Genomic DNA, 20,181 nt, shown 5'->3' on the forward strand with positions numbered 1-20,181 from the left:
TGTGTCCTTGTTACAAAATACAACAAAATATAACAATTCTAAAATGTTAACAGCAATAAATCAACTAGATGTGTTTGGGGTGATACAAAAGTGCTATCAGAGCTGTGAGAGTCTGTTTGCTCAGCTGATGTTGCAGCCATCAGGTGGTCATGGAGGCAGCCATGTTTTTTCCTGTATAATTCCCCCTGGGAGTGACAGAATGCCACCAAGCTCTGCTGCGCCCAGGGGGACTTGCACAAAGTTCGTCCAAGGTGTGTGGTGATAGCAGAGGCAGGGCGCAACCCTCAGAGCACTTTGCAGGTAGTACTTTTAACTGTGTGTTACACTTTAGGAGTAGTCAATAAATTCAAACCAATTACCAGGTGTTTTGGTAACATCTCTCAATAGTTCAAAGAGCAAATCCAGAGTGGGAGGCTGATGCTGACGGGGGCAGTTGGATATGGCAGTAGTCAACTCTTCAAGCAGAATGATCCAGACATTAATAAGGCCTAGGAAAACAAGACAAAACCGCATGTGAGAAGCTATGTGTAGCATAGGTTTTCTGTTGTGGAATTTATTTTGCTAGGTTCCCAGTTCCTGCCCCATTTCTCTTCCGTTTTTCTTTTATAAGTGCTTGAAAGATGCTGATCACTTGGTTCAATCTTCCTGACAGATTTTACTGATGGTTTTAATGTATTCTTATTGTTCTAGCCTTGCATTTAATTTTACTTCTCTCTTCGTACATGGCAACAATATTTTTGAATGGTGGGAGGATTATAAAATATTTAGATATATAAATGCGTAAATGTACAGAATGTAGGTGAGGGGGCTACACCCTTCTTTTGTGGGGGGTGTGTCTTGTTGAAGACTGCATTCTTGAGGTAAAACTATCTGTGAAGTGACTCTCCCAGAACAGGGTACGATCACAGCATATATAAGCATACAGAATGGTGAAGATGTAAAATCACACGTCATCGCTGTCACAGGTGCATTATGCCTGTGGGGATGGGGCAAACCATAGAAGTAAACACAGGAGATTTGTATTGGGTTGAAATAGGCCACAACTTTCATTCATTACAGATGCAAGTAGGTTTTGTCTCAAGGCATTGGGTATGCATCTAGTATTAAGCAACCTGCCAACTGTTTGATGAACAGGATGGGGCTTACCCAGAACTTGTGGAGGGGTTGCTCCTGACATAGATCAGGAGCTACGATCCCACTCAGGCTGCCATTGGGAGGGGCATTATGGTCCATCGGCCCTGTGCGGACTCCCAAAGAGAGAAATCCCCTGGACCAACTGGATAAAGCATAGCAAGGTCCTCACTCTCGCCTGCCTGCTTATCTTCTGGCAGGTCACTTACAGCCTGGGTGGGTGGGTGGTGAATCCTGTGACAATCTCCCAAGAAGGTGACTACCTGAGGCTGTCATCTTAAATACAGCAGGGGTGGGCTTAGTTCAGCCCCCTGCCCTGGGTCCTGACTGGCCTGTTTGGCAGGTCTTCCTAGGAAGCTAGAAGGGAAGCTACCAGGCTGTGCAGGAAGAAGACAGCCCCTGCGTCTGGGCTGCGGCTGTAGCAAAAGCTGCTCCCACAGAGCCCCAGGTGAATGGTCAAGCCCCATTTGGTAAGTGCTATTTAAGGACGTTCCTCTTTAGGATCACAACAGTAATTTTGCTTACCTGTGTCATCATCAAAATCAGAAAGGACACACTCAATGCCATCTTCACTGCTTGCAGATCGTTCTTGTATTCTTTGGGGTAAGTTAGCAAGTTTCCCACTGAGAAAAATAGGCTTCAGGGGCATTTTGTAGATTTTGGCAAGCAACTAAAAAGGGAGAGAAATGATGAGACTACTCTGCAGTATGCGCTGGCATGATAGTTTCAGAGCTACATGTTGTAGAACATTCACACAGAAAACGATTTGGCTAAAATAGTTTGATATTCTAGCAGGGAAGGGTCCGTATGCCCAGGGATTTTGTCTGGGCTTTTGTTTCAGGCATCAATGCTACACTCAGAAATGTGGGAGTAACCCCAGGAAACAGAAGGATAACGTGCTGTGTGGTTGCTAAAGATAATATAATCAAGCCACTCGCATATGGGCATGCAGGGTGTCTGTTTGCTGGTCATGTTGATTTACTGTACACAGGACCTGATCAAAACCTGAGCATGGAAGTATCGTAAGATTCCTGGCCTTGTATTTACAAATCCAGTCTTGGCAACTCTGTAAGCAAGCACTTTCCTTAACACCTTCGGTGAGTAAACAGTTGCCTCTAGGCAGTCAGGTTTTGATCATCATGTGATATCTCTCTCTCTCTCTCTCTCTCTCTCTCTCTCTCTCTCTCTCTCTCCCACTCTCCCAGCAAAACAGAGACAAGCCCAGCAGCCATTAGTAGCCCAATCACTTTGCTATGTTTCCTCAGTAAGAGGAGCGATGGGAAAAGCTGTTGCCACTGTGTTTAAACACTTGCACGGCTTCTGATCTGGCAGAAGAAAGAGCACAGAAATTGGTAAGTGCATCATCTGTCCTCCCTGTGGCAAGAGAGAGAAATAGACTACACTGCCAGAATCCTCAAAGATTTGCTATGTGTGTCATCCAGGGAAACTGAAAGAGAAGGAGAACAAAAATATATATAGGAGCCTCAGCAGTCATTCTATTTTCTGTTGGGAGCTGCCTAGAATGGCTGAGGCAACCCAATCAAATGAATGGCATATTATTAGTATTAGTATTAGTATTCGTAGCCTGGAATGCTCCACTTGAAGTTGCATGTTTGTGTGCTGCTGTATAGTCATTTGTAAGAGGCTCACCATGAGGCTCAGGGTTTTTCTGCATGCTGCAGTGACCGACCTGTTTACACAAGGAAGAGCCGCTACAGGGAGCCTCTACCCCCTGGTGGATGCCATTTCAAACAGCTTTTAGCATCTTTGTGCTCACCTGAGAACACCGCCTGAGGTAATCAAGAGCAGGAAGGCACAAGTCTGTAGACATGGATCCTGATCCTGGCACACAATCCCCAACCTCCTTGCAATCTGCCTCCCCTGGGATGGAAGAAAGAAAACGTCTAAGCAGAACATAATGCTGGTCTGAATGCTCTTAATTACTATGACCCTGTATGGTGATTATGGAATCCAGAGGGATTCACCAATTCACAAAATGCACACAGCAGTTATGAGGAATAACTTGCGGAGGAGGATGAAGAAATGTCTTGGTGAAAATGTTAGACATGGTATGTTCAATCCTGCCTGCACAGAGGGATTCTACTGTAGGGCCATCCCACTCCTTATGTCATATATTTCCATGCTCTATACAGATGGTCAGAATGATCACTTCAAAGTTGGCCCTTTTGTGCCTCATTTCTATTGAAGCACCCAGCGACCCTGCACCCCAGGTGCAGTTTTGTACTCTTCATGTGAAACAAGGAGGAGTGCTTGCCAACTGCTTTAACACGAGGTGTGGACCTCCTATGCAGAGAATGCTTTGGTTCATATTAATAATAATAACAGCTACATTGTGCAAGATGGGGCAAACCCCACAGTATATTTTATAGCATAGAAACATAAGGAAGAAATGTTGCCAGGACATCACTCTTGCCCTGCCCTTTGTGAGACTTCTTTAAGCTTTTGATGATTATTCTTGTATGAAGGTCTCCTTGACACTGTTCCCCACTCCACCCTCATCACCAGGAAAGAGCAGTTAACTTTTTGTAGACAGACTCTCTTTCACAACTGTGAGGGTGCCTGGCAAATGCCAATGCAGTAAAAAAAAAAAAAGAATACATACAAAAATCATACAAAAATCCCAGGACTTCATACCTCTAAAATGCATTCATAGCCTTTGTTGACATTCAGTAAACTGTTTGCATCTGTCTCCACAAACATCAAACCCTAAAGTAAACATACAGATGGATATACCTTATTTAAAAGGTTCCTTACCCAATCCTTTGACAAACTTCATAAGGCACATGATATAACTGGTGGCTGCATTTGCAAAGACCTGGATGTTGTCTGTATTTAAAAATGCTTCAAAGACATCAAACACAGGTGCCTGGCATTTTCCTAAGGGAGCAAGAATAACTGTTTAGCTGATACAGATACACATTACCTGGAAAAGCCCATGATTTTCTAACTTGCTTCAAATTAATGTGCAATGCAATTCTATATTTGCTTGGAAGTAAGCCCCACAGTGTTCAGTGGCTTTCCTACAAGGAAAATGGGAATAAATTTTCAGAGTCAAAATGGCTCTTTCAGATTTTGGGGTTTTGGGTGCCATGCTGCACAGGGACTTTACAAGTCTTCTGTGTAACTGGAGACATTGGCCTTCATCTAACTGCACAGATGTAGCAATTGGGTCTGTGTATGTATCCGTATTAAATCATTGCGAACCAAGCTTTGGTTTTCCTTAAGTGAGATCCTGATTCAGACCTGAAATGAAGCGAGCAGCCTCCAAAACAATTTGAGCCAAATCAGGCCACTGAACCAAATCTTGCATTCATTGCTCACTCACAGGTGATACAGACAAACCTAGTATATGTATTTTTGAAAATTCCTTGAAGATGCTTTTATACTGCTTACTATTAATAGCTCAAAAGTGGTTTACAACATAAAAACATTCATGTTACTATATGCAGCTGCTAGAGACAAGCATAGAATCAAATTATGATGGTTAGTGACTGACAGCACAATCCTATATGCATAGAAGGAATTCCCAGTGAGTTCAAAGGGGCTCATCCATTTTCTACAATGAACAGAAAAAAATTATATTTACATGATTTTTAAACATGTGGGGAAAATGTTACACTCACCATAAAGACCTTCCAGAACTCTGTTGTGATGCAAAAACTTCACTGTAGCTCAGATCTACTAATTTATTCAGTATGTTTTTGGATAGTCTGCTATATGGATTGTGTTGCCTTTCAAACACTGCCCCTTAAAAAACCCAGTACCTAAATAGTGGTATCTAGAAAACTTCAGAAAGGTCTTACCCATTGAATACTCTCCAACAAGGTATTCCTTAACCTCTGACTTGCTGCTACTGCGCACAGTTTCTAGTGCGCTGAACAATGGCCTCCACCCTGAATGGATCCGAGTTGAGCACACCTCCACCAGCTCGCCTATGGATGTGATCACCTGGCACAATCAGAGCACACAAAACATTGTAGAAGTAAATAATCCAGCACAGATAATATACTGTATGAGAAATACAGAAGCAGATCAGCAGGTGGGGTGGAGATACTACAGCAGCTTCCCAGGGTCAGGTTCTCTGTGGCTTATCAGGAGCTGGGGGAGGTTGCAGCGGGGTAAGTGCACTGGTGGGGCCATTCCAGTGCTCCTATGGGTGTTGCTTCCAGTGTGTCAACCTCTCCACTGCCCTTCCACTCCTGGTAAGCAAGAGTGGCCCACCTGCTGGAAAGCTAACTCTGCCACCCCTGGTGAGCCACTTCTGATTTTCTATACGCAACTGAATAATGCTACCAGGTTATTTATTTATTTTATAGGAGACCCACATGACTTGAGCAGAAAGCAATACAATTTGTTGATAACATTTTTCTAATTATAATAAAAAAATAACCCACACTATGGCAACACAAATAAGCACTGAATTGTGAGGCCAATATCCTATGCATATTAAGCAGAGCATTTTGTTTCTTTTTCAGATGCTCATGATAATTTGTCGTTCCAGCTCTGGAAATCCAACTAAATACCCTTCCTGACTTTGGTGGTGTTGCTAGCTATTGCTCACACTCTTTAAAAGAGAGGTGAGGAGACTGTGGCTTTCCTCTCATCACCCCTGACCATTGGACATGCTGGCTGGGGCTTATGGGAATTGGAATCCAGCAACACCTGCTTCAGAAACTTGAAAGATGAACACTTCAAATGAAATTCTCCCAATGCTAAACCCTTTCCAGTATAAAATACAAACAAGCCCTGCACAGAATCTTCTTTTGCCATTTCCCATTCCCAGGAAGCAACTGAAAGGATTGCTATTGCTAGGCATATAATAGGAATCAAAGTGGTCTTGCAGTGGAAGGTAGGCTGTTGCCATTATAAATGAGGTTAAGCTTGCCTGGTCCTGGACATCTTCGTCACAGAGTTCCAGCTGCATGATGCGCTCAAAGGGGCGGAAGAGGGCCTCATTCAAGTGAAAATGAGGGGGCTCATTCCAGTCTGTCAGAACCTCAGTTAGGATGTCGTGGATGAAAGAGACAGCCTTCCGAGAAACATGCCTTTCTTTATGGCAGGCAGCCTGCAGCAACAAGAGGAGTAAAAAGCAGGATTTCAGTCAAGCAAAAAATGCCTTTTCGACAAGAACTGGCAAGGACTGTTACTTAGGAGGAGGGCGGGAGAGAATTCAAAGAAAATCTGGTGAGGCCTAGCACTAAAAATGTCTACAGTAAGTACAACAAGGAAATCTGAGTGGGTGAGATTTCATGTTACAATGCCATTTTAATTTTATTTTGCCTCTTTTATCTCCCCGAGCTATTTGATTTCCTTAGACTGCGATCCTCTTAGAAAAATGGCTGTATGTCTTTCTGAGCCCATGAGATAGAGGGGGAGACATAAATCAACCAAACATACAAACGGCCAACCTATCATGAAGAAATGAATAAAGCTGTTTTTATGAGGATCTGTCTAAGAACTGTGCTAGGCTGATGGCTATAAGCTGCAAATTTCCAGAGCATAACCTTTCTTGGTGCTTCGTTCACCTGTACATTCTCTTTTTCAAGTACATTAATTAACATTGTGGTTGCCCTTTGCAATTTTTACAATACACAGAGAAATTGCATGGTCGGGGAAGAAGCCTTTGTAATCCTCTCACCTCCACTAGGTGAGGGGCCACCAAGTTCCAGCAGCGCATAAGATGGAGAAGAGGGCGGCATTTACTCCTTACAATTCGGAGCATGGCCCCTCCAAGACGGAACAAGTGGAGCGCACTTCTCCTGTCTTGGGTAGATTTTACTTCACCTACCAGGGCAAAAAAAGACAGTGCAGAGTAATTGATAATATAAATTTAATACATGGTATAACACACATACACATATATAGGATGCTTTGTGTCTTAAGAGGCTTACCTGGCATTGCCAAGGAGTAATCAACAGTGTCTGTAACTGAGTGGAAGAGCTGGGACTGAGAGGCTTTCTTCAGCTGATACAGGAAACCTCCCAATGCCATCAGATTCAGCTTGTCAACAGCATCTTCAAATAGCCTTCAGGCAAAAAGGCAGAATATATTACTTGATATGGCCAAATCATAGAATTGTAGAGTTGGAAGCGACCCCAAGAGTCATCTAGCTCTGCAATGCAGGAATCTCGACACACGGCCCCCCATCCAATTTGAAACCATATGGGAACCTGCTTAGCTTTACAAATGTGCTAGCAGTTTTACTGCTGCATCGCTAGGGGGACATGGAGTCTGACTTTTAAAATACACAAATGAGCCCAGCGTGGAAGTAGGGGGAAAAGAAGTAAACCAGCACAAGTACCTGGGGGAAGTAAAAACTGCATGCCCATTAGTGGGGCTGTATATATTTTACAACATTCATTGATGTTTTTCTGGTGTTGGCAGCATTGCACTAGAATGTCACCATGTGCAAATTTTGGATATTCACAGTAACACATCCATGATGGTTTCTTGAAGAAACTCAGAACATGTAGGAACTGTCAAATGTGATGCCAACCATACCTGTCTGCCTGGGTGGAGAGGGTAAGGATAGCTTTGGCAGCGTTGCTTCCAGTCATCAGGCTGCCCCCACGGAAATCAAATGCTCTTCCCTTGCTGCTTTCTTTGATGAGCTCCTGAATGGAAACCGGCTGGATTACAGGATTATTCCTCAGCGCAGTCTCTTGATCTAGAGTCAGTTCCTGGGTGCTGTCTGTAGGTTGAACATCTCCCTGAAGCCCATCTGTGGTCTGTTGACCCTGGGTAATAGTTACTGGTGGCTGAGATGTCCCGTCACTGAAATGAGCATGTTCCAGTGTGCTGATGTACTCACAAACTCTGAAAAAACAAAGCAAAAGGACAGAGGACCTTATTGGTTTTTCACACTGCATACAACATTTACTCTCTAAGGATGATCTACAGTAGTCTTAAGCCTCCTGAAATGAAAAGCTCTTTTGTAAGCAAGGTGTCACTAGACTAGCTAGTCATAAACTTAAACTTTCCTTACAACATTACTGACTTTTAAAAACATTTTAAATTACATTTACATTTTAGATGCGGCTGTTGCATAACAGAGAGTGAATTTTCAATGCTCGAATATATAGAAATAAGATACATTATAGTACAAGGGTTATTGTCTGGATTATCTAGAGTCATCATAACTGATGACTATAGACCAGAGGATAAACTAGAGACCAGGAGGGAGCAAAGTGACTATGATCTTTGCTCTGGAAAATTACAGACTTGCGCATGCATACTAAGTCATACTTTGAGTTGGTCCTGTATGCAGTGAACTATCAAATGTGTATTGAGCTCCTACTTAAATAGTTATTGCCCATTGAATGGAGGATAGTCACTGTTTAAAAAAGTACTGTTTCATTTTCTTTTTGCAGTACAAGCACACTGCCTGGTTACTTTTATAGAATCGAAAAAAGTACACCAAATGCACTGAACAGCAAACTAGGTACCTGCCAATCAATGTGTGTTGTCCGTTTCACAGAAATGTTGTGTTGGAGTCTAGCCTAAACTGCCTCAAACTGAAGATGGAATACAGTTTCCAATTCCATACCTAAATACGTGCGGCCAGCAGTCTTGATTGTGGCTTCCCATCTCCAGCCCCACATTAAGAATGGCATCCATGCACAAAACGTGGGCTGTGTGGAGGCAGACCCCTTGCACTTTCCCCATCTGTTCCAGTCTTTGCTCCACCTTCTGTTTCACTGTGCCATTACAAATATAAATGTTAGAAATAAAGAATCTCTTGTTACGTCTAACACAAGAAAGGCTTCTGTATAGGAGAGAGCTGTTATTGTAGAGGGTTTTTTTTTCTTTTAAAAAGCAAACAAACTCATTTTCAGCTTCTTTCAAGGTTTGCACACAGGCCCTAGTCTTTTTTCTTGCCTTCACCAAATAAGTAAGAAAATGGATCGTGCTCCCTGGAACAAACTTGCATGTGTTCAGTGGGAAGTGTGAAAGGAGCTGTATAAAGGAAAGAGTCTTAAGTATGACTGGAAACCCATATTGGGTAAGTTTCCAGATTACATGGAGGAGTCTACACAGAGGGAACTGTGCGCAGAGAGCCTGCTTCACACCTCTTGATGAATGCGCAGAGGCTGGGCAGGATGAGTGGGTCCGATCCTGACTCCTCCTCTCTTCAGGCAGTGTTTAACAAAAAATGAGAGTTCACTATAGTTGAAACAACTGATTTCTGCACATCCTACGCAGCTACTAGCGCCTTACTTTATTTAAATCATAGAACCATGTTGAATCATAGAATTGGAAGATACCCTGAGGATGTTCTTTGCTGCCATACAAAACAAATTTATCTGGGAATAGGCCCCATTGATATCTATGCTGCTTATGCTCAGGAAAAGCAGGTAATACCGAGCAATGAACAAGAACTGCAGTGAGATTCTTCACCCCACCCAACCACTTTCAGATATAGGTAGGCTCTGCCTCTCTGTAGGCAGGCAGCCATTGCAGATCTTTACAGTAGAGCTAAAGGGAGACATCCCTATTACAGGACAATTACATTTGACAAGGCTTCCAACTACATATGATCTTAATACATGATGAACACATGGCCCGAATCATCACTAATGATAACCAGTGGATCCCCTTGATGAGTCATACCTTGAGCTATGGTGTCACTGGGTTCCTGCACCTCTTTTTCCTCTTTCTCCTCTTGAACACATGAAGCTGCGGCCATCTGAGCAAGGGCAGATGCGCAATTAGCAGCAACTCCTGCAGCAGGAAACAGGACTATTGAATTTCTGTGCCTTCCACTAGCCATATGTGCCTCCCACTAGCCAGACTGGTGACTGGGAGTGGCTGCTGAGACCATATAACACTGGTCCTGAAAGACCTACATTGGCTCCCAGTACGTTTCTAAGCACAATTCGAAGTTGTGGGTGCTGACCTTTAAAGCCCTAAACAGCCTTGGCCTAGTATACCTGAACGAGCGTCTCCACCCCCATTGTTCAGCCGAGGGCCTTCTGGCTGTTCCCTCACTGCGAGAAGCGAGGTTATGGAACCAGGCAGAGGCCTTCTCGGTAGTGGCACCTGCCCTGTGGAACACCCTCCCATCAGATGTCAAAGAAATAAACTACCTGACTTTAAGACATCTGAAGGCAACCCTGTTTTGGGACGTTTTTAATGTTTGATGCTTTACAGTGTTTTTAATATTCTGTTGGGAGCAGCCCAGAGTGGCTGGGGAAACCCAGGCAGATGAGTGGGATATAAATATATGCCAGCTTAAACACTGGCAATATAAGGAGAAATATATAGAGGGAAGTGAACCCAGCTTACTGCTTGCTTCTGTTTTTCAAGCTGCCACATTTGGGTGTTGCAAGGATGACATCTACCTGCCCAAATTCCATTAAAAATGGGGCCTATGCTGATGAGTGCATTATACCTAAAGCACAGCTAAGGCGAGCTGCCTTTCTCAGTCCATCCAGACTCATGCAGATGGCATCCTTCTCCTTCTGGTTCTGCTCCTTGACTCCTTCAGCTCCTAGAATGAAGGCTAATCCTTTGGAACTGCCTGCCATGCGGCCGGTTAGAGGCGTAGATAAAGTGTCGATCAAATTCTTCCAGCAGCCAATTAACAGGTATCGGGCAAAAGCAGTACCTGAAGCAGCAGAAAGGAGAAACAAATGGTTTATTGCGAGCCTTGGGAAATACAAGCATCAGTCAGAGCCAAGATGGACATGACGCAAACAGCATCATTGTGCACCTCTTTATCCCAGCCTTTGACACCTTTCAGGACAAAATTGCAATTTTGTGGTTGCACTTTTTGTTACAGCTGTAAGGTTTTAAATGGTTTTTTAATTGTTGTGACCTGCACTGGGACCTGGAGTGAAGGGTGGGTAATCAATTAAAATAATAAGAATACGAAGCATGTCAGGTCCCCCCACCACCTTAATTAACAGGTGGTATGGAGACACATGCTTTTCATCATGACTGGAGAGAGCTGGGACGAAAGTTTAAAATCCATCATTCCCTCCTAAGTTGAAACTCCCAAATGAGCCCTGCTTCCATGTATGCATATATGAAAAGGAATCCTTTGGTGGTTTTGCATCATAGAATCTGTAGATCTGGAAGGGATCCTGAAGGGATCTAGTCCCGGTCCCTGCAATGCAGGAATCTCAACTAAAGCATCCATTACAGATGGCCATCCAGCTTCTACTTAAAAACCACCAATATTTTTTTTTTGGTGTGTGTGTGTTATAGAATCTTTGCATTTTAACTTTATGTAAGTCACTTTCAGCTATTTTTGTAAAAAGCGTCAAATGAAATTAATAAATAATAATTTATTTAAAACACAGTTCCTGGATCAGCATATGTTCATGTGCGTAGACGTGAGAGATACAGAAACCAAGAAGGAAGCTTTACCTAACTCACATCCAGCATAAAAATATGAAGGTTAAGTGATTGGGGGGGTAGGGTGTATCTGAAATACTACAAATATATACAAATGTGGCTCATGGTTCCCTTGATGCAGATCATTTACCTGCAAGAACAGCATCATCTGGCTTCCGGGTGTGGGTGAGAGGAGACTGCGAGGATGCAGAGGCCATCAGCTGCCCACCTATTGTGCTGCTCCCCAAACCATCAATGTCTGCAAAGAAAAACAACAAGAAGTTACTATGGGATAAAGGGGGGAAACACCTAAGGGACAATGAATTCCCTCAAGTGAGTTGCAGAGGAATGTGTGATACGTCTCCACTAGTATGAGATTGATCCAACAGTGTTGCTCAACTGACAGTAAAGCCTTTAACAGTGGAAGGGAAGTCATTTTCAGTGGCTCTTCTTTCCTCCTGACGTCCCCTCCCCCACTCTAAATCTGCTCCAGAGAATTGTGGGAACTCTCCACAGCAGATTTAAGGAGGACATGGGGCAGAGTGGGGCGGGCGGGCTACAGGTGAGAAGGAAAATTACCTTCAAGCCTGTTCCACTGACAGAAGCTTTGCTATTGCCACTGGATACAGGCCATTTTACAAGTGATATAAGAAAGCTCTGGCTGTGGCATTTGTTATTTATAATGTTTGTCCACACATGCTAGTTATTTCATTTTGCGAGGGATGGAGGTGCCTCCGTAACGTCGGACTGAACTACTAAAACAAAGCAACTGCAAAATGTAAGTTATTGCAGTCATAAATGGCATTATAAAAATCAGGTGTGGGTATCTTTTTTGGCCTGGTGGGTCAGATCTTTCTAAGTTCCCACCCCTACTGGTTGGTTAACAGACAGGTGGGCAGGACAACCCATTGGTCAGTCACCTGGCATCTTTATGATAATACAACAATTCCCATCATAATAATACAAAACCCTGACTACTGGCCATGCTGACTGGGACTGGCTCAATGCATTTAGCCAAAGATGTGTATTTAATTCTATATCGCCCTGGTATTCAAATCATACTGACCAGTCAGCATGGTGATGAGTGGGAGGCTGTGCTCTTCAGGACTCCCCCAATATCCTGCCTCTCCAAGAAGATTTCTCTCCAGCACTTGATGGTAAAGCTCTTCGACCCAAGCCTGAGAAAATACCATCAAAACTCCACTGGATTGGACCTGCTTCATAAACTCCTTCTGCAGAATGGAACAGCACAATTCAGCTACCACTGCATTACTGGGCATGTTGCTTTTCCTCAGAGACTTCTAGAAACATACAGATATGATCAGGAGCATAAAACCAAGGTGACAAGCATAGATAAAATTATGCATCTGTCGGCACACATAATAACCACCCATCTTTCTCTCTGATGCAGTTCAGATGTGACACCAAACCATGATGTCATATACTTGTGCAAAAATGAGCCTCGGGGTGGCTTCTCTCCCCACCCCCACCCCCACCCGCCATGTTTCCCTAACTTCCTTTTGGTTCTTAGCAAACCATAGCTTCTTGTCCAAACACAGCAAACTATAGTTTGTGCAAAGTGGAGAATGATGAGGTTCAGGAAGCACTTTTCTCCCTATGGTGAAAGAACCAGGGGACAAAACTCCCCTTGAGTCTGGTGGCAAATGTTACTATACATTTTCATTTTTCCTTCCCACAGTATTTTTTTAAGAATGGCTTTTGTAAAATATTGTCCTCTCTACTTTCTGAAGTCTCCTACCCTTTAAACCCACGAAACAGACAAAAACTGATTTTGGACCCAGTTGCTCCAATTTAATGCTCCCCTGGGTTCAACCTGCATCAAATCTGAGTACTTCATATTTATTCACTGAGCTGCGGACCAACAAACTATAAGAAGTCAGGGTAGTTGCAAATGTGTGTTGTTCTTCACCATACCCAGCACTGCATTCCACTCACCATGATCACGGGGGACTGGCCAGGCTTCTTTCGATAGTAATCTGCATTGGACAGCTTCAGGTTGAGCAGGAGAGTATAATGAGAGACCATATAGAGACTATCTGCATTCATCAGTGTCTGGAAGCTATAGGCGACATTCCCTTCAAATCCAGGAGAGTGCATCATACCTACCAAAAAACAGAGAGCTATAGCAAGTGCCTTGTAAGAGAAATCTTGCTTTAGCGATTCAAGGCCGCTTTCTTTTTATATGGTGATTTACCAGTTACTGCACTGTAACTCACATTTCTGTAACTACATGATCAGAAACTTCTGTTGCACTAGCCAAAGTGCCTTCCACAGCCCCAGTGGAGACTGCCCTATTTTGAACAAAGTAAAGGTAAAGGTAAAGGACCCCTGGATGGTTAAGTCCAGTCAAAGGCGACTATAGGGTTGCGGCGCTCACCTTACTTTCAGGCCAAGGGAGCTAGTGTTTGTCCACAGACAGATTTCCGGGTCATGTGGCCAACATGACTAAACTGCTTCTGGTTAATGAAACACCGTGACAGAAGCCAGAGCGCACGGAAATGCAATTTACCTTCCCACCGTAGAGGTACCCATTTATCTACTTGCACTGATATGCTTTCGAACTGCTAGGTTGGCAGAAGCGGGGACAGAGCAGCAGGAGTTCACCCCATCACACGGATTCGAACTGCCAACCTTCAGATTGCCAAGCTCAAAGGGCTCAGTGGTTTAGACCACAGTGCCACCCACTCCCATGAAGAAAGTAGATGCCACTGTCAGCAATGCATTAAAACAGACTGGTGTAGTAAATAAAGCATTGGATTTTGTTTGGGTTTCAGTACATAGAACCTTTATACATAGAACCTTGCTTTGCACAGAACCTTTACAGAATATATTGGAAGAAGGGTCTCAAAACATCATAAAGGCACACTTTTACATACAAAAGCAGTTTACCATACTAGTGGGTGCAGCTTATTAGTAATGTGGAGAACAGCTTGCTTCTTAAATAAAACTAAATATGAACATCCAGTAATCAAGTGTACTAAAACATTTGAACCTCTGGCTTACGGGATAATTTGCTCTGGAAATTGATTAGCATTAAAGAGTCCCCATATACTACTGTAACCCTGTTGTTATGTACATCATATACACAGCTTATAAACTTGACACCAGGATAATGTGGTGTGACTGAAATGTTATGTTAAAACTGTGCTTGCTGAACAGTTTCATGTAATATAATACAACAGGTTATAATAGGCTGATTTGTCAAAAATGCAGGATACAAATGGAAGCTGCTGTGTCAGAATGAAAATTCCACAAGGATTTTGCTGGAAAAATCCATGAGCAGCAGACTGGAATTTTGTACCTTGTTTGTAGATCTTTCCTAAGAAGTCCACAAGGGTTCAGATTCTGATATTTAACTTTTTCATGCTGCCTATTGAGATCAAGTAGGCACCTTTACTGAACTCTTTTCAACATTTGCTAAAAACATTCTTGTTTAGACAAGCCTACCCAAATGTTTAGAAAGCTGAGGTGATTTTAACCTGTTTTAGTATTTTAACTTATGTATATTTTAAAAAAGGTTGTAAATTTTTCCTGCTTTAATTGCCTTATCTTTCAGGTAAACCACTTTGAGAGTTTCTACAATCAAGCAGTGCAAAAATCTTATGAAATGAATAAATTAAATAAATACGTTTTCATTCTTTTGTAGGAAAAAAAAATAGTTACATTGGAGCCAGGCCACACAGACGTGCCTTGCATTAACTCCAGAATTAATTCACAGGGTTGCAAATGGATTAGAATGCAGATTCTCTCAAACATACATGAAAATAGTATTTGACATATCAAAGACCCTTAATCAGCAATGCTCTGAATTGTTCATTTAATACTGGCTGTGAAGAAAATGATCACCAACCTGAACAAAAAGTTGAAGCGAAGTTCTGGAGGGCCAAATCAACATCTTCCACTTTAGAAAGAGCGATAAGTCGAGGGAGAAGAGCTTCAAGGGACTGGATGAATAATCTGGCACTGTGCTGATCTGCTTCCTGGTTCTTCAGAAGTTTCAAGGAAAGGGCAGCAGTTCGTAAGGATCTGTGACCTGGACAGTCTCTTGGGGTCTGCTCTTCATCAGCCAACGAACAATTGTCTGAGCCTATGTCTGAAACATCTGACCTTCCGGAATCTTTCTCTGCTGCCATGGAATATTGGTCACATGAATCAAATTCAGTCCTAGAAAGATCTTGGTCATCAACACTGAAATTGCTCTCACTGTACCTGGATCCACAAGAACGTGCCCTGCAGTCAACTGAAAGAAAATTAGTTATATCTGGATAAACAACTGTATGGCTCCGTTGAACAACATCTGGCTGGTCAATGGTTTCTGATTCTGGGTCTTTATAATGAATTTCTTTACCCATTTGTCCAGCCGGTGACTGGAGAGAATTTTTACGAATTTCAGAACGATCTTCTGGAGTGGTCTGCCCCATTTCACCTTCCAAGGTTGTCTGACCAGTATCTGTGGTGACGCTAATACTAATGTCAGGACTCTTTTCATTGCCAGTTTCCCAGGGGGTATGGGTATGCTCTGATGACAGGATGCGCCTTTGCCACCTAAAATCGGCATCGTTTATCTCCATGGAATCTCTGCTTGTCTCGCCCCCGTCCTTTAACTCGTCCATACGTCGGAGAAGCAGATGGACCTGCTCCTCGTCGAGGCCTTTCCCTTGACTTAGATCATCCAGGGTGCCAAGGAGGGCACAGACACAGGACACTGAAGCATAGCAGGCTTCAATCCCACCTTTCGCGCAAGCTTCACTCATCCCGTCCAAGATACTACAATAAATAGAAACAAGACACACTTTACTCTCTCTTTTTTTCTTAACTGGAAAAGCATGCATTTTAAAAAAAGGATTATTGGCTTAAGGAAACCTAGTAGAACATACAGTTTGAGAAGATCCAAGTGGGACTTCCTTTTCGAAATCGACCTTTTCCTGCATTCTGGTTCAGTAGAGCAGGGGCCTGCCAAATCGCAGAGCCGCCGAGGACTGCCAAGTATCTAAATTTGTATGAAATATAAAAAACTCCTCACAGATCAAATGCACGGTGCTGGAACAAACCTTATTTCTTTGGTAAGCTGATCTGCCCCAGGATGCATTGAGCTTATTAATTCAAGGATGCAGGATGTACCCATCAATTTATTAACATAAGTTGGTTTCAGAAAGCAGATAAAACCTGTGTTAGCTTGGCAACACTGACGGCCTAAATGTTACAGAGCAGCCCTGGCCTACCTCTCTAAAGCATCCCTACACCTCCATTCCTTGAGATCAGTTTGGAGTAGCCCTGCTTGGCATCTCTTCTTCACATGTTGCAAAACTGGAGGGAGGGGCAGGGGTCAGATGGCCAGAGACTTTGGTGCCGGAATTTGGAGCTAATTGCTCCGGGAGTCCTCTCAGATTACCGTTCTTCACTGTCTGAATTCAGCTCTAGAATGAAGACTTTTTTATATATAATTTTTATTTGATCTTTTTGTTCATACACCAAGAAAGAAAAGAAAAACAGAAAACGAAAATAATAATGAACAAAATATTATTTACAAAACAATAATGCAAAAATTGGTCTTCTGACTGTAGACCCGACCTCCCATCTGTTCCTTACTTCAACTGTATATTACTTGTTGCCAATACACACTTTTGTTATGATCTAACTAATTATTAATTTAACTTAGGTCTCATATCTTTCTTGAAGCTACTACTGAAATGATTCAAATGCTGTGACAGAGTTTAAACTGCTGTAGTTATTTTTCAAATATATTTTAAAGACTTCCCATTTTGAGACAAATTCCTGCTTTGGTTTATTCTTTATTTTTTCTGATAAGCTATCTAACTCCACATATTCTGTCAGTTTTTGAGTCCATAGAATGAAGACTTTTTAATTACTTGTGTTTTACTTTGAAATGTCACGGTTGGGTTTGCGTCCCTCCCCTGCTTCTTTTATCACTGCATTTATTGTTTCATACGAAAACAATCTATATACAGAATTGCTTTTGAATATGAACTCTTTGCAGTCAATAAAGGAAATGGGGGGTGGATGGGTCAATAAAGGAAATCCATGGGGTGGAGATGGGTACAAACAAAATTGTATTTGCAGTAAGCTCACCTCTTTCATGATCTTGATAGCCTCCACTCTGTGCTGAGGTGGGGGGTACAGAAGCATTCGGTGATAAAGAGACTGCAGGACCGGCTTCATGGACTCCACCGATCCCATCAATCGGACAAGTTCTGCTGCAATGTAATAGATTGTCCGGGCAGCAGGACTGCTAAGGGCAGGCGCATTGGAAGAGCAACCTGACCCTCTGCCGTGATCGGAGACCCCTGAGGAAGGAGAATCAGCTTCGTGGAAGATGTTGCTGTGAGCAGAGGTGATGGTTTTGTCATGGACTGGATTTCCCAAGATTACTACAAGAGCCGGGCACAGCTGCTTCCTGAAAAAGAAAAGCAGCGTTGGAGCGAAACAGAAAAAACAAATAGGTGGCAAAAGGGGAGGAATCAACACACCACAGTGGTACCTCGGTTTAGGGTACTTAATCTGTTCCAGAAGTCTGTTCTTAAACCAAAGCCATTCTTAAACACTTTCCCTAATTAGGCCTCCCGCTACTGGTGCCCTTCCACCGTTCAGCTTCCGTTCATAGACCAAGGTAAATGTCAGGTGGTGAGGTGGTTGCTCACGAGTAACCAGGCAGGACTCCGACCTGTCTTTTGCATGTTTTTATTTTGTGAAAACTATTTACAGTGCAGAACCACAAAGTTCATGTCCGTCTTAGTCACTTGCAGATTCCGGGAGTGGCCCCTTCCGGTCCCGTCCCCCCAGCATAAGAACTTAGACACTCCCAATCTCCGCCTCCCCTCCTTACGTTTCACCCCTCTGTGCAAACTGGGTGACGGAAACAGCGTGCCTGTTTCCTGGTCAGCCAGGAAAGGTGAGGTGCTTGGGCTCTCAGTAGCATCTTCGAGCCCTCCCCTCGCTCGGCTTTCCCCTTCCTCCCCTGCTCCACTGGAGGTGTGGCTTTCCCCACCACTCAAAGAGGGGCTGCTCCTCAGAAGCATAGGAGGCTCTCTGTATCCCCCTGCCTCCCCCCCCCCGTTGCGATGGCAGTCCCCTGACAGTAAAGTTCGCTAACCGGAACACTACTTCCGCTTTTGCGGGGTTTGTATACTGAATAGTTCGTAAACAGGGCTGTTCTTAAACCAAGGTACCACTGTACTCACATTGGACAACAAACTTCAGTTACATTTATAAATGAGATAATTGTAAAGCACTCAGCACCCATAAAATGCCTAAAGAAATTGAACCGCTGCCACCACCACGGAAGAGGCATATGTAAATAGAATTATAATATGTATACAGATATAAATGTAGCTACTATATCTTTACCGGCACACCTTTTTGAAGTCAAACGTCACAATATCAGGAGTAGCCAAAATGGTGCCCTCCACATATTGCTGAACTAGAATGGCTATCATTCTTGACTACTGGAAATGCTGGCTGGGGCTGATGGGGGTTTGAGTCAAACAACATCTGGAGGGGAGCACATTGGGCACGACACTGTATGCCAAACTATAACTTAGCAGGACCAGGTGAACATGTTGACTCAGCAATGAGCTAAGCCAAGGTTTGGCTAAGTGTTTTATCTAAAACAGAGCTGTAGCTCATGGCTAGTGTGATGAGAGCTTAACCACACATCCTGGTTTGTATGACACACAAACCTTGACTTAGCTCTGCACTGTGCAACTTTATAAAGCAGAGGAGCAAATAATCTTTTAGCTTACTGTGTCATATGACCCAAGGCTACCCCGGTCTATATTCTACACACACAATTTTAATATAGAGGCAGTATTATGAGCATCTGTTGAATGAATGAGGGCACCTATTCCCTTGGGAATGGAGACAGTATTATTATTGGAAAGGCTTGAAAGGGCCTCTCTGGCAAAGAGGTCCAGAGGTTACTTTTATCATGGAGAATGACATACTCATGACAATTTCTCATTTACCAAAGCCCTCTTTGGGGATTTAGTCTTCTTGAATTCAAACAATAATTGAGGAGAAGCAGTTATGTGCTACAAAGTCCCGTCCTCTCTGGTGCATCACGTTTATCCAAGTTTAGAGCCATCCATAAGCTTAAGGTCAGTAGTATCGCATGAAGAGCCTCTTCTACTTGTGGAGGATCCTTGCAGGGTTTACAACCCTGAATGGCTTACAGTCCTGATTGGACATAAAACTATTTCATATTTGCTCCAGTAAGGTTAAGCACATTTATGTAAGACTAAAACTCCAGTTTGTCTCGAAGAATGTAATCTTCCTTTAACAGGGAGTAAGCCATGAACCCAGTAAGGACTACTTGAACAGAATTGCACTCCAAAAGGTTCCAAGCAGATTTACTTACCATATGAGGTCAGTGAATCCTTTATGATGGTGCATATTAGGAGAGGAACTATTCAGCATCGAAAGAATGCATTCCAGGAAGAGAAGTTGCAACTGCTGATTCTCACTGACAAATGGAAGCAAAGTGTCTTACAGTTTGTTCTTTTCAACCAGATGCAATAATACAAATAAAAAGGCAAATACTTTTTCTTCCTATTTCATGGAAAAATACAAAAGGAAAATTCTCTGTGAAGAAAACGGACATAAAAGCAGCTGAATTCAATTATCCAGAATCAATTTCTCCTAAGTAGAAATATC

General features: G+C 43.0%; 1 protein-coding gene across 2 annotated transcripts in view; it reads right to left on the reverse strand.

Annotated features, from left to right (window-relative positions):
* ARFGEF3 (ARFGEF family member 3) overlaps nucleotides 1–20,181 on the reverse strand; it is a 71,828-nt gene that overhangs the window by 15,147 nt on the left and 36,500 nt on the right. Inside the window, exons 9-27 of one of the 2 annotated variants that reach the window (XM_079970928.1) lie at nucleotides 19,886–19,990; nucleotides 17,602–17,926; nucleotides 16,389–16,501; nucleotides 15,362–16,278; nucleotides 13,447–13,613; nucleotides 12,557–12,722; nucleotides 11,642–11,749; nucleotides 10,544–10,759; nucleotides 9,763–9,873; nucleotides 8,699–8,849; nucleotides 7,654–7,968; nucleotides 7,044–7,177; nucleotides 6,791–6,936; nucleotides 6,038–6,217; nucleotides 4,956–5,100; nucleotides 3,907–4,029; nucleotides 2,909–3,012; nucleotides 1,657–1,801; nucleotides 360–488 (exon numbers count right to left, since the gene is read on the reverse strand). In XM_079970928.1, coding sequence (XP_079827054.1) covers nucleotides 360–488; nucleotides 1,657–1,801; nucleotides 2,909–3,012; nucleotides 3,907–4,029; nucleotides 4,956–5,100; nucleotides 6,038–6,217; nucleotides 6,791–6,936; nucleotides 7,044–7,177; nucleotides 7,654–7,968; nucleotides 8,699–8,849; nucleotides 9,763–9,873; nucleotides 10,544–10,759; nucleotides 11,642–11,749; nucleotides 12,557–12,722; nucleotides 13,447–13,613; nucleotides 15,362–16,278; nucleotides 16,389–16,501; nucleotides 17,602–17,926; nucleotides 19,886–19,990 — 3,800 coding nt within the window. Of the gene's footprint in view, nucleotides 1–359; nucleotides 489–1,656; nucleotides 1,802–2,908; nucleotides 3,013–3,906; nucleotides 4,030–4,955; nucleotides 5,101–6,037; nucleotides 6,218–6,790; nucleotides 6,937–7,043; nucleotides 7,178–7,653; nucleotides 7,969–8,698; nucleotides 8,850–9,762; nucleotides 9,874–10,543; nucleotides 10,760–11,641; nucleotides 11,750–12,556; nucleotides 12,792–13,446; nucleotides 13,614–15,361; nucleotides 16,279–16,388; nucleotides 16,502–17,601; nucleotides 17,927–19,885; nucleotides 19,991–20,181 lie in introns of both variants that reach the window. The other variant, XM_079970927.1, reaches the window with a different exon arrangement.

This window comes from Podarcis cretensis, assembly GCF_951804945.1.
Source record: "Podarcis cretensis genome assembly, chromosome: 3".
NCBI lineage: Eukaryota > Metazoa > Chordata > Lepidosauria > Squamata > Lacertidae > Podarcis > Podarcis cretensis.